General features: G+C 38.9%; 5 protein-coding genes and 1 non-coding gene across 7 annotated transcripts; 4 read left to right on the plus strand and 2 right to left on the minus strand.

Annotated features, from left to right (window-relative positions):
• Window positions 1-265: 265 nt before the first annotated feature.
• Window positions 266-1802, plus strand: LOC106353346 (glyoxylate/hydroxypyruvate reductase A HPR2). The gene is made up of 2 exons (XM_013793091.3): window positions 266-758; window positions 1192-1802. Exons 1-2 carry the CDS (start codon window positions 336-338, stop codon window positions 1708-1710), a joined length of 942 nt encoding a protein of 313 aa, XP_013648545.1. The 5' UTR covers window positions 266-335; the 3' UTR covers window positions 1711-1802.
• An 85-nt stretch (window positions 1803-1887) lies between these two features.
• LOC106353344 (la protein 2) lies at window positions 1888-4196 on the minus strand. The gene is made up of 11 exons (XM_022688959.2): window positions 4093-4196; window positions 3924-4002; window positions 3667-3816; window positions 3422-3564; window positions 3186-3334; window positions 3043-3111; window positions 2873-2943; window positions 2600-2796; window positions 2375-2522; window positions 2248-2293; window positions 1888-2160 (listed from the first exon to the last, which is right to left on the minus strand). Exons 1-11 carry the CDS (start codon window positions 4135-4137, stop codon window positions 2067-2069), a joined length of 1191 nt encoding a protein of 396 aa, XP_022544680.1. The 5' UTR covers window positions 4138-4196; the 3' UTR covers window positions 1888-2066.
• Window positions 4197-4323: 127 nt separating this feature from the next.
• LOC106353345 (dnaJ protein ERDJ2A) lies at window positions 4324-8309 on the plus strand. Its single transcript, XM_013793090.3, has 11 exons — window positions 4324-4481; window positions 4798-5011; window positions 5094-5189; window positions 5333-5453; window positions 5562-5668; window positions 5756-5973; window positions 6074-6251; window positions 6337-6456; window positions 6745-6831; window positions 6933-7043; window positions 7276-8309. The coding sequence occupies exons 2-11, from the start codon at window positions 4826-4828 to the stop codon at window positions 8110-8112; spliced, it is 2061 nt and encodes a 686-aa protein (XP_013648544.2). The 5' UTR covers window positions 4324-4481; window positions 4798-4825; the 3' UTR covers window positions 8113-8309.
• A 1304-nt stretch (window positions 8310-9613) lies between these two features.
• Window positions 9614-15292, plus strand: LOC106353348 (regulator of telomere elongation helicase 1 homolog). Its single transcript, XM_013793092.3, has 22 exons — window positions 9614-9902; window positions 9992-10224; window positions 10310-10458; window positions 10539-10620; window positions 10690-10837; window positions 11185-11341; window positions 11446-11729; window positions 11822-11867; window positions 12058-12199; window positions 12291-12445; window positions 12564-12655; window positions 12744-12842; window positions 12936-13004; window positions 13149-13235; window positions 13473-13526; window positions 13591-13715; window positions 13832-13889; window positions 13964-14069; window positions 14165-14218; window positions 14309-14754; window positions 14842-14987; window positions 15074-15292. Exons 1-22 carry the CDS (start codon window positions 9801-9803, stop codon window positions 15150-15152), a joined length of 2913 nt encoding a protein of 970 aa, XP_013648546.1. The 5' UTR covers window positions 9614-9800; the 3' UTR covers window positions 15153-15292.
• A 683-nt stretch (window positions 15293-15975) lies between these two features.
• LOC106353349 (FCS-Like Zinc finger 10) lies at window positions 15976-17891 on the plus strand. Of its 2 annotated transcripts, none has more exons than XM_013793094.3 (3): window positions 15976-16297; window positions 16657-17450; window positions 17533-17891. In XM_013793094.3, exons 2-3 carry the CDS (start codon window positions 16726-16728, stop codon window positions 17642-17644), a joined length of 837 nt encoding a protein of 278 aa, XP_013648548.1. In that variant the 5' UTR covers window positions 15976-16297; window positions 16657-16725; the 3' UTR covers window positions 17645-17891. The 2 variants fall into 2 exon arrangements, with proteins under 2 accessions (XP_013648548.1, XP_013648547.1); XM_013793093.3 differs by having other exon boundaries at window positions 16019-16297; window positions 17530-17891.
• A 168-nt stretch (window positions 17892-18059) lies between these two features.
• On the minus strand, window positions 18060-18133 carry TRNAR-UCG. The gene has a single exon. It is a non-coding gene; the product is annotated as a tRNA-Arg (tRNA).
• Between the last annotated feature and the right edge of the window lie 56 nt (window positions 18134-18189).

Raw genomic sequence — 18189 nt, forward strand, 5'->3', positions numbered from 1 at the left:
GTGCGATTACCTTAATTAACCTATACATGAATAAATGTCAATACACAAGACGGTGGGTTCATGAACTCAAATTTGCATGAGTTTCAAACGTGCAATGTTGTCCATAAATTTGAATTGTCATTGCCGTTATGAGACAAAATGATGGAGAAGAAAGGTTCATTATCTCTAAATGAACTAATGGGCCATTTCTATTACGGGCCATACTATATTAGCCCATATGACATTGGCCCATATGATATTGATCTTTATAGCTGTGTAACGCTCTCTCTCTCTCGGCAACCTTATAGCAACCACTCACTTGTCTTGTCTGCGTTCGTGAGCCTTTGCAGAGAGAGATGGAATCAATCGGAGTCCTCATGATGTGCCCCATGAACTCCTACCTGGAGAACGAGCTTCAGAAGCGCTATAACCTTCACCGCTTCTGGACTTGTCCGGAGAAATCCGTTTTCTTAGAAACTCATCGGAGCTCCATCCGCGCCATCGTCGGAAACGCTTCTGTAGGCGCTGACGCTAAGCTCATCGATGATCTCCCCAAGCTTGAGATCATCTCCAGCTTCAGCGTGGGCGTCGACAAGATCGATTTGGGGAAATGCAAGGAGAAAGGGATCCGAGTCACCAACACTCCCGACGTTCTGACGGAAGACGTGGCGGATCTGGCGATTGGGCTTATCCTGGCTCTGCTCCGACGCTTGTGTGAGTGCGATCGATATGTGAGGAGCGGCAAGTGGAAGTACGGTGATTTCCAACTTACTACTAAGGTCTCCCTCTCTCTCTACTCTTCAGTTTTTGCCTAGAGTGGGCGTTCGGGGTTTGGTTTGGAACTATTCGGATTTTAGGTTTTCGGGTTTAGAAATTTAAGTTCTGTTCAGATATTTATACATTTAGGTTTGAATTCGGTTCAGATGTTTGCTGGTTTGGTTCGGGTTCAGGTCTATTCGGATTTTGGGTTTTCGAGGTTAGATATTTATACATTTAAGATTGAATTCGGCTCAGTTGTTTGCTGGTTTGGTTCGGGTTCAGGTCTATTCGGATTTTGGGTTTTCGAGGTTAGATATTTAAGCTCCATTCAGATTTATATACATTTAGGTTTGAATTCAGTTCAGTTGTTTGCTGGTTTGGTTCGGGTTCAGGTCTATTCAGATTTTCAGTTCAGATTTATATACATTTAGGCATTCTTTCTTATTGATTCAGTTTAGTGGAAAGTCAGTGGGCATCATCGGTCTCGGTAGAATTGGGGCTGCCATCGCAAAGAGGGCTCAAGGCTTCAACTGCCCGATCAATTACTTCTCGAGAACAGAGAAGCCTGATGTAGGCTACAAGTATTACCCAACCGTGGTTGAGCTTGCTCAAAACTCTGACATCCTCGTGGTGGCGTGCGCACTGACTGACGAGACCAGACACATTGTGAACCGGGAGGTGATGGATGCGTTGGGTGCAAAGGGTGTGCTGATTAACATAGGGCGTGGGCCACATATTGATGAGAAAGAGATGGTGAAAGCTCTAACAGAAGGGCGCCTAGGTGGGGCTGGGCTGGATGTGTTTGAACAGGAGCCGCACGTGCCCGAGGAGCTCTTTGGACTTGAAAATGTGGTTCTGCTTCCTCACGTTGCGAGTGCCACTGTGGAGACACGGACTGCAATGGCAGATCTTGTAATGGGTAACTTGGAAGCGCACTTTGCTGGGAAACCACTTCTGACTCAAGTGGTCTGAGTGATGTCTTGTCCTTTTTAATTTTCTTATGATGTTGATAAACTAATACTGGAAAGGTTCATTTCTCTTCCAAATAAAGTTGCATTGTCGTATGTGTGTGTATATGGGATGGATTTAAAACCACTACAAGAACACTAATTAAAGTTGAATACAGCTGTGCCGCTTAAGACAAAGATGTAACAATCAGGTCCCAAAAAGGTTAACTAACAAAACTGTCATAGACAAGTAGTCAATGTTGTCAAGTGGAGAAAATATCTGTTTTGTCGAATAAGCTAAACTTCAGAAAAATATATTGTCATTGGTGCATCCAAACATAAGTGTAGTTAACTTTTTTTTTTTTGAACACATAAGTGTAGTTAACTAGCGTGCTCTTTTCGAGCCTTCTTGTGCGGTTGAGTGGCTTCAGAGCACTTGCCTTTGCTTTTCTCCATCTTGTCATCATCTTCTTGCCTGATGCACATAAGCCAAAAGAATCTTGGTAAATAACCAATCAGTACATCATGTGAGAAAACAGAAGGGTTTGGTTTGATGTGATACCCTCCCCCTGATGATAGTCTTTTCCAAACCTCTCCCTCTATCTCCCCTGAAGACATTAGTAGATTGTAACACTTAGTCATTCTCGCAATAAGCCATAACTAACAAAAAGGGAACTGAGACAACTTACCATTCACTGCTTCTAAGGAAACTGAGAATTTATTCTTCACAACTAAACCTCCAACAAACTCCACAGCAGTACGGGCTTTCATAGCTGTTTCTGAATCTATAAAACAAACGTAACCCGAATCCGATCCACCACCAGAGAACTCTATGTGCTGGAAAGAAAGAATGATCGGTCAGCAATATAACTCACTATTTAGAAGGTTGGAAAAAAAGTTTGCAAGTATATAACCTTAACGCTGCCAAATCTTTGGAAAACATCCTTGAGAACCTCAGTATCAATGTTTTCCCACGGAGGAACAACAACAAGTTGATCAGTGCAGTCACTTTCCGTGGCACATGATTTATCTGCCACCAAATCTCCGCTTTCCACTTTCTCAGCACTGACTGCCTTCCCTGTGATTTCATTTTCCAGATTCTTGGGATTTTCTGCAAGCCAGACAAGCTTCTGTTAGAGTAGCTCTTATTTTTTACTAGAGACCAAGTCTCAAACATGAGAAAGTACCTTTCTTTATTATATTTTCTGCATTGGTTATTCTTTTCAGTGTAAACTTGACAAGCTGACCTCTGTGGAACCTGTAGCATCATATATATATTAGCAGAAACATATGAGCCAACTTGCTTTTCCTCCATCAAGAAGGGTTATGAACAAACAAAAACAAACAACAGACTCACTCGTTGTGGGAGGAATCTGAAAGATTTGACTTCTGGATCATATTTTCTCTTTGACGGTCAAAATCACTCCTGTATATCAAACAGACACAGTTAAAGAGTCATGTTTGGAACAAAACCAATCCTATTCCTTATCCTTCACTTACTTTGGTACTAATACTAGTTCAGCGCCGGAATAGACCAAGCTCTGCCTCAAAACATCTTCAGCTTCTTCCTCAGACGATAATTCAACCAAAGCAGTGCCACAAAAGTATTGCTTATCTCCAATGTGGTGAGGTAGCCTCACACTGTTCACCTGACAAAAAATAAACTCAAATCAAACAATGAACAAGATTTTATCAAGAAGCTAGTTTTTGGACGACATCATAAGAGGAATAAGCACCTTGGCATACTGTGAGAAGTAAGACGCGACATCCTCCATCTTTATGCTATACTCGAAAGGCGATGCTGCAATGGTTCTTCTGTGTACTTGTTCAAGCACCTTGTCCAACTTGCAGAGTTTTGTTCCTCTACCGATCCTTTGCCCTTAGAAATCATTTCATAAAAAAATATAATTCAGAGGCAGATTTTAAGACAAAACCTATTTTTTTAATTGATTTAAGACAAAACCTAATGGTAAAAAAGTACCATTGTCGGAAACTTTAAGAAAATCAGAAGCCCGCAAGAGATTAGCTACTTCCTCCACGATTCTCTCAGGGATGTCTTCGCGTTTGGTGTTACCGAGGCCAAGTAGGTTCCTCATACGAGAGAAGGAACAAACAAGAGGCAGACTAACCACTAAGTTTCGGTTATGAATTGATGACGATCAAGGAGAAAACTTGCTTTCACTTTTTTTAAAAGTCAGTTTAACGTAAAGAGAAACAGTGTCGTGTAATATAGGATACAACCATCTTTGCTCTTGGAGACTTCCTTTCTTAGGAAACCGTCTCTGGGTAGATTACTATCACTGAAGTAGAACTCCACCTTTTAACATTATATATAGAAAAACAAATATTTTGTCGTTAAGGGCAATTAAACTATAGAAGAATAACAGAGAGAAAGAGAAATTAACACCTGTGTTATCAACTTCTTTGCGGTTTCTTCGTCGAAGGTAGCCATTGCAGAGCAGAGCGAGTCTGAGGAGGGGGAAGGAAGACGACGACACGTAACATACGAGGGTTACATCTTACTTGACACCAGCGAGAGTTCCAGGCCCATCCTAAAATGGGCTTCACTGGGTTTTGGTGTTAATGGGCCTGCCTAACATTTAAGAAAATCATTAATTAACAAATGGGCAGTTGATAGTCGAAAAAAATTGCGAGAAAAGTAAACGTCATAAAGTGATTTTTATTTGCGAGAGAGCTGATAGAAGCTCACACCAGTAAAGGGAAGAAAAAAACCGCAACGCCGTTTGCTTCTCTTCCCCCGATCTGCATCACCAGCTCCCGATTCGATCCTAGCAGGTAAGCTTCTCCGATTTGATCTTATACCAATACTTGCTTTTGCTTCCTCCTCGTAGTTTCGTTTGTAAACGTCACTTCTCCAAGTTTTGTGTAGATCTCAAATTGCAGGAGTTGAGATACCTATTTGATCCCATTTAGACCTTACCTAGATTAGTCTGGATCTAATTGTAGTTGATCGCCAGTGACATAGAAACCCCTAATTTCAATTACCTTTAACAGCGCACACCCTCAGATCCAGCCATGATATAACTGCAGATCATGAATTTTTTTTTTTGGTTTTGGATGTCAGATTATAAAAGAGCTTTTCTCCTTGCAGGATCTGATTAGGAAACTCGGGTCTAACAATGGCGGCGTCGGAAGAAAACAGCGCGTTGTTTCCCATTTTCATTTTGACGATCATGGCTATTCCGTTGGTGCCTTATACCATGGTGAAGCTAAGCCGTGCGGTCGCAAAGAAACAAAGGACCATTCATTGTCAGTGTCTTGAGTGTGACCGCTCTGGGAAGTATAAGAGATCCTTGTTTAAAAAGGTATCTTTCCACTGCATTTGGTCAGATATTCATACTATTAACGTCATTGCATGTTCAAAATCTCTTGATCTTTTCTCTGCAGATCTCTAACTTCTCTACGTGGAGCAACTTGACTCTTGTGTTACTATGGGTCGTGATGATTTTCTTGATTTATTACACCAAGAACATGAGCCGTGAGGTAATGTCCTCACTTCTCATCAGATGCTTTCCTAAACCCAGATTATTTATGTTACCTTGATCTGATTGCATGTTGTTGGGAATATTGTAACTTGGATGTAACACTTGTATTAACACAATTTACTTTATTTGGTGGTCGTGCAGACTCAAGTTTTTGACCCATTCAGTATACTTGGATTGGAACCTGGAGTTTCAGATTCAGAAATCAAGAAAGCATATAGAAGGCTGTCGATACAATACCATCCTGATAAAAATCCAGATCCAGGTCAAAATTTGTTACGTCTTCCCCTTTAATCACTACGGAATTGTGGTTGCAGCTGTTTAAACATTTTCTTCTATATGCGTATGTTGATCTGTGTATTGAACTCCGCAGAGGCCAATAAATATTTTGTGGAGTCCATATCTAAAGCATACCAGGCGTTGACTGATCCAGTATCCCGTGAAAACTTTGAGAAGTATGGTCATCCAGATGGCAGACAGGTATATATTTATCACATTTTTCCTGCGATATGGGTTCCTATCTCATTGTCAAGCCTGTTGAAACTAAAATATTGTGATGTGATACAGGGCTTTCAAATGGGCATTGCTCTTCCTAAATTTCTCCTAGACATAGATGGAGCATCCGGTGGCATATTGTTGCTCTGGATAGTGGGTGTTTGTATTCTCTTGCCCCTTGTGATTGCTGTTATATATCTCTCGAGGTCATCAAAGTATACCGGGAACTATGTCATGCATCAAACCCTTTCCGCATATTATTATCTAATGAAACCCTCGTTGGCCCCAAGGTATATTCACTCATACACATATACTTTCCAGTGACGCTATGGGTGCATGAAAAATAGGCCGTGTTTTTTATATGACATGTTCGAAAATTTCATTGTTCAGCAAAGTTATGGACGTTTTTACCAAGGCAGCTGAGTACATGGAGATTCCAGTTCGTAGAACTGATGATGAACCACTGCAGAAGCTCTTTATGTCCGTCAGGAGCGAGCTAAATTTGGACCCGAAGAACATGAAGCAAGAGCAAGCTAAGTTTTGGAAACAGCATCCTGCCATAGTGAAGGTGACATTATAAACTAAGAAACTGTAACTCTAAGTCTCTAACTATTGATTAAATGAAATACTCACTTTTCCATTTTTATCGACAGACGGAGCTGTTGATACAGGCCCAGTTAACTCGTGAATCAGGAGTCTTGTCTCCAGCCCTGCAGGGTGATTTCAGACGTGTGCTAGAGCTTGCACCTCGCCTCCTTGAGGAATTATTAAAGGTCTATTCTCTAGTTTAATATCACAGTGTCTGATAAACTAACTGTTAAAAGTCAATGACCTGAAAGTCCTACCCTTATTTGAGAAGAGATATTTTTTTCTCTAGAAAAGTAAAAGTCAAGCAAACTTTTAGGTTAACATTCCAAAGGGATACGCTTCTCGGATTAGCTAGCTCATCTAATCGGTTATTGGATTATCTTCCTCTTGTAGATATGTTTATATGTTTTTGGTTACACTGTTAAAATTGTAATTTTCTTAACCGCTGTTATAATATTGCAAGTTTCCTGCAGATGGCGGTTCTACCACGCACTTCCCAAGGGCATGGATGGCTGAGACCTGCAGTCGGAGTAGTTGAGCTATCTCAATGCATTGTTCAGGTATGCAATTGCTCTTCCACGAGATTTACTTCTTTCAGAAAATCAAGAAGTGGCTTAAGGTTGCTGTTGAGGAAATATTAACTGAAATTTCGTAATTGCAGGCTGTTCCCCTTAGTGCAAGGAAGTCATCTGGAGTCTCGTCAGAAGGAATTTCGCCTTTCTTGCAGCTCCCTCATTTCAGTGACGCTGTCGTTAAAAAGATAGCACGGAAGGTATATTAGTACTATCAAATGCAGTTACTTTGAGATAATATATCATGTGCTTTGTCTGGTTCAAATTGTCTGAGACCATCTTCTCCGATTCAGCTCTCCAGTAAGCAGTAGTGTTGGCACTTTAGGTGTTTTTCTTAAATGGCTATTCGAAAGAAACTTACCAGGGATCATTTTAGTTTAATCGTTCAACTTATTTTGTGTCTTGTTAAGCGTTGCTTTTTCTATTTTTCAGAAGGTTAAATCATTCCAAGAGCTTCAAGAAATGAGCTTGGAAGATCGTTCTGAACTGCTCACCCAGGTAGCGGGTTTGTCAGCAACTGATGTTGACGACATTGAGAAGGTACTAGAGATGATGCCGTCGCTGACAGTAGACATAACATGTGAGACAGAAGGCGAAGAGGGTATCCAAGAGGGAGACATTGTTACCCTTCAAGCTTGGGTCACTCTGAAACGACCCAATGGGCTCATTGGCGCTCTTCCTCACTCACCCTACTTCCCGTTCCACAAGGAGGAAAACTATTGGGTTCTCCTAGCGGATTCAGTGTCGAACAACGTGTGGTTCTCTCAGAAGGTTAGCTTCATGGACGAAGGTGGAGCCATAACGGCTGCATCGAAAACCATCAGTGACGCGATGGAAGGTTCGGGAGCAGGGGTGAAGGAAACAAGCGATGCAGTGAGAGAAGCGATCGAGAAGGTTAAAGGTGGGTCAAGACTTGTAATGGGTAAACTCCAAGCACCCTCAGAGGGTACGTACAACTTGACTTGCTACTGCATGTGCGACTCATGGATCGGGTGTGACAAAAAGACATCACTGAAGGTCAAAGTCCTGAAAAGAACCAGGGCTGGGACAAGGGGTTTTGTTTCAGATGAGGGTGCGATTGCAGAAGAAGGTATGGAGGAGGAAGATGAGATTGAAGAGGAGGATTACGATGATGATTATGAGAGTGAGTACAGCGAAGATGAGGATGACAAGAAAGATGTGGTTGAGAAGAAAGGGTCGAAGAAGGCCAATGGGACAGTTAAGAAGAAAGAGTCGAGTTCTGAAGAGTCTGGATCAGAGGAAGAGTGAAACAGTTAACTTTGATACAAATACAATAGTTTAAAACTTCAAAATGTTGATTTTGCTCGTCCTTTTTACAGTTTTGACCACTCTTCATTGCCTCTTTTTCTATTTTTTTTGTTTCACTTATCTTTAGATCCCATATAAGACAAAACGCAACATGAACACGTAAGTCTGATGATAGAAAACATCATTTCTTTTCTCTATATTTTCGACAAAAAAAATTTCCAGAATATTGAGTGCTATATTAAATAATAGTTCCTATCCGGCTTTAGTTTCCTTCGGGGTTCTACTAGCTTTCTTTTGTTGACCAATCCTTTCTAGTATAGGATGGATTGAGTGTTTGTAATGAACTATTATTTACTTCGTTTAAGTGAAATCCACATATGACAAAAAAAAATTGAGTGCTATATTAAATAATTTGAATAATTTTACTGGTTGGCAAATAATAATATAATAACAAATTTACTGATATATATATATGATTAATAATAATCTTGGTTGTCACTATAAAATTGATGTTCATAACATATCAAATTATTTATATGACATACAAAGTCACTAAGACCAATTTTCCAAAGTAATAATGACCATTGACTTAATTTTTTTTGAAAAATAACCACAATATTACTTTTCATATTTACATTAACTACGGGGATGATTGGTTGAGGCTGTAGATACTTTGGACAGCCAAAATTTAGTCTACAACTATATATCTCAACCAATCGAGTTTTGCTTTCCTTAAAAAACTCACAGCAAAAAAATCTCTGCAAAATCAAAATATGGCTGTAGAGAACTTTATTTCCAGAGCAAAAAATTAGTGCTTTAGAAATCTACAGCAAGGAAAGCTACAACAAATAAATCTACAGATTAAATTGTACAACAAAAAATATAAAGCTACAGCACTTACCAATCATTCCCTACTTTTACCTTCACTTTTTAACGAATAATAAAAGACATTTATATCTTTAGATTTAACAGTTTATAGTTGATGGGTGAGATAGATTTTTTGGAATGTAAAATTTAGGATTGTGATTACATAAATAAATACTTAAAATTAAAAGATTAAACAAATAGTTTCAAACATAATTTTCAATTTTCGAAATGAAATTTTTAACATATTTTTGATGTAGAGAAATAATAAAATAACTAAAAAAAATTAAGAAACAATTTAACAGCATTTTAAGTATTAGTTATGTATACACATATAATTATCAATTATAATAATATGTGAATTATAAATATTATATAATAATTTTAAGAAGTGTTTTATCGACTTTTTTTAATTATACTTTTACCTAACTCAAAATAAATACAGATTCTTATTTTATAATTTTTATTAATTTACTTAGAAAAAAATATTTATTAAATTGTTAAATATTAATTTACATCAGTTATAATAAATGACAATAAAATAGAAAACACCATACTTGAGGTTATGGGCCTTTTTAAACAAGTTAAAGGGTTAAATGGGCTTTAATTATTATTTGAAAGGGTGTGCCAATCAGTGGAAGAAGGACGCCCGCATGACCTAAAAGGCGGGAAAATCAGACAAGAGCCGCGTCTTCTCCTTCCCCGGAGATTTTAGCCCTTTTCGTCTCCTCTCTCACAATCACAAGCTCCGTTACCGCTTGGTTCCCGGAATCCGACGAGGGCTCCTTAGCATAGGGGAAGATAGAGAAAGAAGCAAAACAAAAATGCCCGCTTACAGCATCAGAGGAATCAATGTCGATTTCCCATTCGAGGCCTACCCTTCTCAGATCACTTACATGGACAGAGTCATCGAGTCCCTCCAAAACGTGCGGTTTCCCCTCTCTCTCCATACACTTTGTTTTTTTTTTCTCTTTTGATTGGCACTTAGTTGACTAGTGTGTAAACGATGCTGCAGAAATGTCACGCGCTCCTGGAGAGTCCTACTGGAACTGGGAAAACGCTTTGTCTTCTCTGTGCGACCTTAGCCTGGAGGAAGAGTCTCGGCAGTTTCTCTACCCGTAAGGATCGTAACAACGATTCAGACCCGCAAATGTCCCAATCCGGAGGTTATCCTACAATAGTTTATGCGTCTCGGACTCATAGTCAGCTCCGCCAAGTCATCAAAGAACTTAAAAGATGCAGTTACAGGTGATGCCACGTCCTCATTTGTTAGCATTTATTTAGTTTGTTAGAACTAATCGGTTCTAATCTTCATGTATTGTTTTTTTAAAAGGCCTAAGATGCTGGTGCTTGGATCACGTGAGCAGTTATGCGTTAACGAGGAAGTGAATTCACTCCGAGGAAAGGCGCTCTCTAATGCTTGTCATTACCTTTGCAAAAAGCGTGGTAAACGCCAATGTAACCATTTCAATCGCGTTCCAGGTACTCCTCTTCCTCACTCACTTGCGTCTCTTGCACATTGCCACATTCCTATACTATGTTAAGCCATGTTTCTGTTGTAGATTATTTGAAGAATAACTCTCATATTGGTGACGAACCTGTTGACATTGAGGATTTGGTCAATATTGGGAAAGGTTCTGGGCCGTAAGTACCTCTATTTTTTTTTGCTACTTCAACATATTAGAGATGTTTTCTTACGCTGATGGCTTGCAGGTGTCCATATTATATTACAAGAGAGGTTCACAAAGACGTGGACATCTTATTTACACCTTACAACTACTTGATCAGCAATGCGTATAGAAAGCATCTGAAGGTCGACTGGAATAGTAGCGTCTTGATTTTTGATGAAGCTCACAATCTAGTAAGTCGAATGTAGATAGGTCTCCACATATCATTTTCGTCTGTGTTCACCATCAACTCTCCCCTACTTGGGGCTTTGTGTAAATGGAGCGGTTGATAACAAATATGTAAATTATGATCTAAACCTTTAAATTTTTAGATATACTGCTAAATTTAAAAGGAACGTTAAACATGACCAAAAAAAAAAATATATATATATAGATAGCTTTTTTAATTACTTCATTATAGACTGTTGATATTTTTTTGAGAGGGCCTAGAAATAGTTTAAGACTGCACTGTTGTTCTACCTTCTATAATTTTCCTTGTTACAAATTTTGAAAACTCAGTTTATCGTTAAAATATACGCAGGAAGGTATATGCGCAGACTCAGCTTCGTTTGACCTTCCTTCTTTTCATTTATCGGCTTGCATTACCGAGGCACAAGAATGTGTAGAACTTGCGTCAGCAAGAAGGGGTTCATTAAACGACGGGTCCACGAACCCTGAGAATTTTGCTATACTTAAAGGTTGAACTCGAGTCCCTTGACAGTGAGTACAATGATCTGTTGTTGTTATTATACATGGAACAAAAAAATTTGACATGTCTGTCGTCGTCATCTATTTGTCGCAGGACTTCTTTTAAAGCTGCAGGAACTGATTTCTAAAGTGCCAATTCCGAAAAGGGACGAGGGATTCACAAAGCCTGGGCCTTACATATACGAACTGCTTGAAACCCTTAACATCACTCACGAAACTGCTCCTAAACTCATTGTTACAGTCGAGGAGGCTACAGTGCTTCTGGATGAGGAGAAACAACGAACAGGGACCAACACTGGAAGCAAACTAGAAATCATTGTTGACATGCTTAAACTGATCTTTAGAGAAAATGGAAGTAGCCATGCTGATGTTTATCGTGTAAGTGTAAAGCAAACTCTTTCTTTTATTATGTCTCGAATTATATAATTAAGTTGTAAAGATACTTATCTTTCAGCTTGGTTATTTGTTAGGTTCATATCCAGGAGCATGAGCAAAATCCTACTGATATCGTAAAAGGTAAATAAGAGTGGGTTCGTCTATAGCCTTGAAATTCAAATGATACTGCATTCCCAAAGCAGTAGCAGAAGTATCATTTTACTACATTGAAATATTATAATCAATTCTATAATCTGCTTTCCCTGTGGAACCGTTGTTTTTTTTTTGGCAAATCAGTTACAACTTTGGACAAAATATTTATTTTTGGTAGGCAAGGTATCAAGAACGCTAAGTTGGTGGTGTTTCAATCCTGGGATCACCATGCAGGACATAGCAAAAAAAGGTGTTGGAACTATCATTTTAACATCGGGAACCTTGTCTCCCATGGATTCACTGGCTCAAGAACTAAAATTGTGAGTATGTTGCTATGGTTTCTCTCACTCACTCACTGTTCTTCTCTATTTTGCTTTTTGACAGAAACTTTTTTTCCCCTGGAAAATGCAGAGACTTTCCTATTCGTTTGGAGAATCCCCATGTTATATCCTCAAATCAGCTATGGGCTGGAGTTGTAAGCGCTGGTCCCTCAGGGTGTGTTCTTAATTCTAGCTACCGAAATCGTGATGTACCGGAGTACAAACAAGAACTTGGGAATGCTATTGGTAAGTGGTTTGCTATTTGGTAGTTAATTTGAGGTGGCCTGAATGTATCACTCTGAATCTCTGATGTGTGAGCTGAGATCTATTTATCAATCGGTTATTATATAATTTTTCTCTGCAGTTAACTTTTCTCGAGTGGTACCTGATGGACTTCTGGTCTTTTTCCCATCCTATTACCTTATGGACCGTTGCATTGCATTTTGGAAAGATGGGGTATGGCCGTTGTAATTTTTTCTCTTTTAGTATGAAGACTGTAGTACTCTTTCACTTGAAACCTACTGACTGTTTCTTCATCATTCAGAGTCACAGAAACTCGATGACAATATGGGAAAGAATCTGCAAACTGAAGAAACCTGTCATTGAACCTAAAGACTCTTCCCTCTTTCCTGCCGCAATGCTGGTGAGCAACAGATGCCTCTGATGGACGTTCTTTGTTTTCTAAATGACAGATTATGATTCCTTAATCGTGCCTTGAATATTTTTTTAATGGTAGGATTTTTCAAAGAAATTGCAAGACAGATCAATTTCCGGTGCGGTGTTTTTTGCCGTTTGTCGTGGAAAGGTATATTTTTCTTCAACCTGTATGAAATGTGTTTCTCTGTAATAAATGATACTCTGAGTTCTGTATAAGGATGCTAGAAGAAATAGGAGGTTGCTATTTTGTGTAGGGTCTTTTCAGTACAGCTGGTCTCTGTTGTGTTGTCAGGTCAGTGAAGGACTAGATTTTGCTGATGGCGCTGGCAGAGCTGTTGTCATTACTGGGTTGCCTTATGCCAGGGTCACCGATCCTAAGGTTTGTTTACTCTATCCTTCACTGTTTTATTCTATAAATATTTGGCTCATTACGCTAAACTGGTAGCGAAACCTAGTGAACGGCGTGCTCTGTTTGAGAGATTCTTTGGCATTGTTTTTATTCAGACTGGCACTTAGAGATCACTTTATTTGTATGATACTTTCTTTCCTACATGTTAGCTTTTAACTTTCTGCTGCTACTTACATTCCAGCGTTAACATCCCATTTTGTAAAACAGATTAAACTGAAGCGAGAGTTTCTGGATGAACAATCACAAGTTTCAGATGTCAAGGTAAGTTCAATATTTACTCAGTTTTTTGACTCGTCAAGGTTATGATATAGCTTACATTTTTTAGAGATCAACCATTCTATCTGGAAGCATGTGGTATAGTCAAGAAGCCGCACGGGCTGTGAATCAGGCAATTGGACGTGTTATCCGCCATCGCCATGATTATGGAGCTATCATTTTCTGTGATGACAGGTTTTTTTTCTTTCTGGCTTCCTGCTTTTGGTTGATTTTATCTTTCTAAATTGGGTAAAAATATGTTCATTTTCGTTTTTGTTTTGATCATTTTGTACATTGGCTATTGTTGACAGATTTGAACAGCCGTCCCAGCAGTCCAAGATATCCCTTTGGATACGACCTTATGTCAAGGTATATATGTTCCTGCTCGGTCTCGCCTCTTTATATGGAGATTAAGTTTGTTTCTGGTTACACCGGTTTTGCAGTGCTACCCAAGATACGGAGAGGTCATTTCCGACCTTGCTCGATTTTTCCGGATAGAGAGATCAAATTTTCCCGCAAGTCTTGTAACAGAACAAGAATACGATATAGGTAAATGCATCTTGCAGCCAAACGATAAATACATAGTTTCCTATTTTGAAGTATATGTTTGACATCCAATGTAAACCAAATCTTTTCCATTTCAGTTTCAACTTTATTACCAAAGGTGTCAACCAAGGATGCTCCTACACCAACCGCTGGTCAGTGATTCATTCTCCTTACATTCTCGTGGCGAGACATGGGTAATAATGTGGATCTAACTTCGACAGTCTTATGTTGCAATTTTACAGGTATTAGTAATGTGAAGAACGCTGGCTTCGCAAGAAATGAGGTGAGTAGGGTGGAAGCACTTCCTGCTGCAAATAGGGCTTCACCGTCGGAGTTTGTTAAATGGAAAGGCTTGACCATCCTACAACGCAAGAGCAAGATGCCTCGCATTGTAAAGGGAGAGGGTATGCAAGCTTGTTCTTCAGTGAAGGCTAAATTAGTGGAAATAAGTGACGAGGAGACTCCAGTAGAGAGGACAACATGTGAAGTAGTTGATCTAGAATGCGACAAGCAGACTTGTGAAACAGCATCGAGCATAAACTGTTTCAACACAATGGGGCTAGTGAAAAAGCGAAAGATTCCAGAGGGTCAGGGAAGTGGTGCATCGTCCTCAGTGTTGAAAGAGAAAGGGAGTGGAGGTGGTGGTGGTGATAAAAAGGAAGCAAGTGCATCTGCATTTTTGAGTCAAGTTAGATTCCCACCACCCTCATGTTTTTTGCTTTTTTTAATATATCAAGATATTTTTGTCATTGCAACTGGTGATCTGTAACTCTAGGTCAAAGAAAAGCTAAACGCAGAAGAGTACAACAAGTTCATTGGATACATACAAGCATTGAAGAAGAAAGAGATAAAATTAGCAAGCGTGATGGAATCCATTGTGCAACTGTTCTGTGGGAAAGAGAGAGATAATCTACGCATGGGGTAATTAAACTATAATTAATAATAATAATGTCTTTTGTGTGAGAAATTTCCTCTAATATGTATAGCTTTGCCTTGTTTTAAAACAGATTCAAGGACTTCGTGCCAGTAAAATATCGTTCTGCATATGAGGAATGCATGAAAACGACGAAGAGAGATGCCTTATGATAATCTTTTTGTATTCAAGTCATGGTTGAATAGTGTAATTACTTTCTATCGGAAGTTAAAGCTAATTCATTTTGAACCATTAGTTTCTGTTGTTGAGAGCATTATTATTACATTATAAGTTTATCTTTCTTTGACATTAACATCCTTTAATAGGAAAAAAGGCAAAAAGTCAAAGATGCGGTTTTAAACTAATTTACCTGTGTATTTTAAAATTTTAGACACCTATTGTGTATCTTCTCCATCCCGTGTTACGTTATGTGACGTGAGGATTAGGAATGATAGTGTAAATTAGAGGGAATAGAGGAGATATATTCTGTTTTAATCAGAGTGTCATCTCTTGTTGCTTGCGTACTTTATCCGTAACTGATAGTGTGATTTAAAAAGACATGTTATTATATTATGATTTAGTTTCCTTCTGTCATTGAGTTATGGTAATATTCCTTTTCAATTTGTGAATATTTTCACACATTTTAGTAGGAAGTTTAAAATGTGGTTTAAATAAAAAGTGAATGAAAAGTTGTTCAAAAAAAAAATATATATATATAGTGAGTGATAAATAGGCTGGGCTGCCGAAGCTCAACAAAAGTGTTTATCTGATTCACCCAGAAAGGAATATTCAGAGATGACGCTCTAATATATTTTGTTTTCTATTGGTCAACAAATAAGTTAATCTTTAATTCGAAAGAAAAAAGGAGAGAAAAGAAAGGAAAAAAAAAAAAAAAATAAGGAGTCACGGGAGATTGGATAATGGGCGACACGATCACTCGTACGCGTTGCTCCCTGTGTGAATGCGACACACTCAATACTTTCTCTCCCGCATATTATATTATTACTGATTTTTTTCACCTTTTTTATATTTAAAAAAATAAACAAAAAGAGGGAAAATCAGTTTTATACTCTTGTACGTATTCTCTCTCTCTTTGCTACTTAAAAATCACACAGTACCACACCACAAGAAAGAAAAAAAAATAATAATAAGGGAGAGAGAGAAGAAGAAGATAATGACGAGGAGAAGAAGAAGAAGGGGCCCAATATAGTCATCTCCGTCCCTGATTCTTGTTCAATTTGATTCAACTTGTAGTAAAAAGATAGAGCACCTGCATTTGGCTTTCCTCTAATCTGGACCAGTTGATCAAACACCCATGGTATCAGCTCTTTTTGACTTCAAAATATTCCGATTATCCAAGTCTTCTTTTAATTGATCATTGCAATCGCTGTTTTTCAACCGTTTACTTGAAGTGTTACAGTTGATTTAAGTGTTCCATCATCCACTTGTGTAGTTTATTATTATTCATCCATTAGTAACCCTACCAAGTTTGTGTGTGTGTGTGTGTCTGATCTGAAACCAGTTTTAGATGCTCTTGTGTGGATTGAATGAAGCATATAAAAGATGTGACATTTCAGATGCCATTTTTTTGAACCAGATTCAAATAGATTCTGTTTTTTTTTTTTTTGGTTCTGTTTTTTGATGAGAAAGTATTGTGTTTTTTTTTTGTTGTTGTAGGAATGAATGACTTTGTTGTAGTAAAATCATCCACACAAATCTCATCAGCTTAATAAATTTTATTTTGGAATGGCTGAGGCTGATCCAGACTCCTCAGATACTTCTGATCTGAAACCCATTAGCAGCAGCGCCCCACTCTTTAGCATCCCTCGCTTCTTTGTCGCTAAAGAGTCTGATGCAGCAGGGAGGAGTCCTACTTCTCCTCTTGATTTTACAATCTTTGGTGGCCTCTTTAGCCCCAGGTCTTATCCAGCTGCTCCCTCATCTCCCAGATTTCGTAACAGATGGGCTTGTGACAAAGTTGGCCTCTCTCTTCTAAGCTCCAGCGTTGGAGAAGAGGAAGGCCATGAGGAGGGTTTATTCAACATCGTGCTTGCCCCTCAAATCAAGCCCAGGCTGTTTGGTTCTTGTGTTAAATCCTATTCGTTGCCTAAGAACTATGCTGCCCCTTCCATGTCTTCTGATGCGGTTAACATTGAAGAGGAGCTTAACATTCATGACTCAGAGGAACATAACTCCCCAAGGAGATCAAGCTCATCTCCTATGGATATTATCTCCAGCCAGGCTTACTCTCGCTCGCTCTCTGCACGTGAGATGGCGCTCTCTGAGGACTATACCTGTATCATTTCTCATGGGCCAAACCCAAAGACAACTCATATTTTTGGTGATTGCATCCTGGATTGTGACCCCAATGAGTTGGGAACCAAGGATGAAACTGAGAAGCCAGAAGGAGATGATGATTCTTTCCTCTGCTTATGCACCGACAAACCTCAGAACCACATTCATATGCACAGGTCTGGGCTCATACTTGAATGATAATGATAGAAAAAATGTGTGGTCTTAAATTAAGAGAAATAACATTTCTTTTTTTAGCAGCGAGACAGCAGCAGCAGAAGAGAAGGAAAGTGACAAGGGAGGTGAGGAAGATTGTTTGGAGATATCGCCTGGAACAAGTTACAACGAGGATCTGTTTCCTATGGCCTCTTAAACCAGGCAAAGCTGTTCATTCTTGAGGCTTTTTTGGGGGATCTTGTGTGAGTTTAGTGTTTGTTGTAAGGTTTTAGTTTTTGTTTTTTGTGGGATTTTTGCGTGCTCAATAAAAAGCTTGTTGATTCAAGGAGGGGTGGTGAGTTTTGGTGTGGCCTGATGCCCCCGGCTCATCTCTTCTCTTTTGTTTGTTGTACCATTTGTATTTGCGACTTTATTATCATTTGAAGGGGAACCATATTTGTATTCTCTTCCAATTATTATACCGACTATGTAAACATGTACTATTGGAATTGAATGAATAATTGTGAGGGATTCTACAATTTACAGTATTTCATTTTTCTTATAATGTTTTTGGTTTTGGTCCACCACAACCCAAACACACGCGACCAAAATGAAAAAAAAACAAAAAAAGACGACCACAGTGGGAGTCGAACCCACGACCTTTTGATCCGAAGTCAAACGCGCTAATCCACTGCGCTATGCGGTCTTTACACAATATTCCTAAAATGAACGCTCTTAAACGTTTGATAGGTTTCTGAACGA

This window comes from Brassica napus, chromosome A7, assembly GCF_020379485.1.
Source record: "Brassica napus cultivar Da-Ae chromosome A7, Da-Ae, whole genome shotgun sequence".
NCBI classification, from domain to species: domain Eukaryota; kingdom Viridiplantae; phylum Streptophyta; class Magnoliopsida; order Brassicales; family Brassicaceae; genus Brassica; species Brassica napus.

Bases quoted from the DNA above. Each gene is read 5' to 3' on its own strand.
- LOC106353346 (XM_013793091.3), top strand. From the start codon at position 336: ATGGAATCAATCGGAGTCCTCATGATGTGCCCCATGAACTCCTACCTG. The intron at 759-1,191 runs GTCTCCCTCTCT...TTATTGATTCAG, and splicing joins ATTTCCAACTTACTACTAAG to TTTAGTGGAAAGTCAGTGGG.
- LOC106353344 (XM_022688959.2), bottom strand. From the start codon at position 4,137: ATGGCTACCTTCGACGAAGAAACCGCAAAGAAGTTGATAACACAG. The intron at 4,003-4,092 runs GTGTTAATTTCT...TAATGTTAAAAG, and splicing joins CAAAGAAGTTGATAACACAG to GTGGAGTTCTACTTCAGTGA. The intron at 2,161-2,247 runs GTATCACATCAA...TATGTGCATCAG, and splicing joins AGACTATCATCAGGGGGAGG to GCAAGAAGATGATGACAAGA.
- LOC106353345 (XM_013793090.3), top strand. From the start codon at position 4,826: ATGGCGGCGTCGGAAGAAAACAGCGCGTTGTTTCCCATTTTCATTTTG. The intron at 5,190-5,332 runs GTAATGTCCTCA...GTGGTCGTGCAG, and splicing joins CCAAGAACATGAGCCGTGAG to ACTCAAGTTTTTGACCCATT. The intron at 5,454-5,561 runs GTCAAAATTTGT...TGAACTCCGCAG, and splicing joins TGATAAAAATCCAGATCCAG to AGGCCAATAAATATTTTGTG.
- LOC106353348 (XM_013793092.3), top strand. From the start codon at position 9,801: ATGCCCGCTTACAGCATCAGAGGAATCAATGTCGATTTCCCATTCGAG. The intron at 13,005-13,148 runs GTATATTTTTCT...TTGTGTTGTCAG, and splicing joins TTGCCGTTTGTCGTGGAAAG to GTCAGTGAAGGACTAGATTT. The intron at 13,527-13,590 runs GTAAGTTCAATA...TACATTTTTTAG, and splicing joins CACAAGTTTCAGATGTCAAG to AGATCAACCATTCTATCTGG.
- LOC106353349 (XM_013793093.3), top strand. From the start codon at position 16,726: ATGGCTGAGGCTGATCCAGACTCCTCAGATACTTCTGATCTGAAACCC. The intron at 17,451-17,529 runs GTCTGGGCTCAT...TTCTTTTTTTAG, and splicing joins AACCACATTCATATGCACAG to CAGCGAGACAGCAGCAGCAG.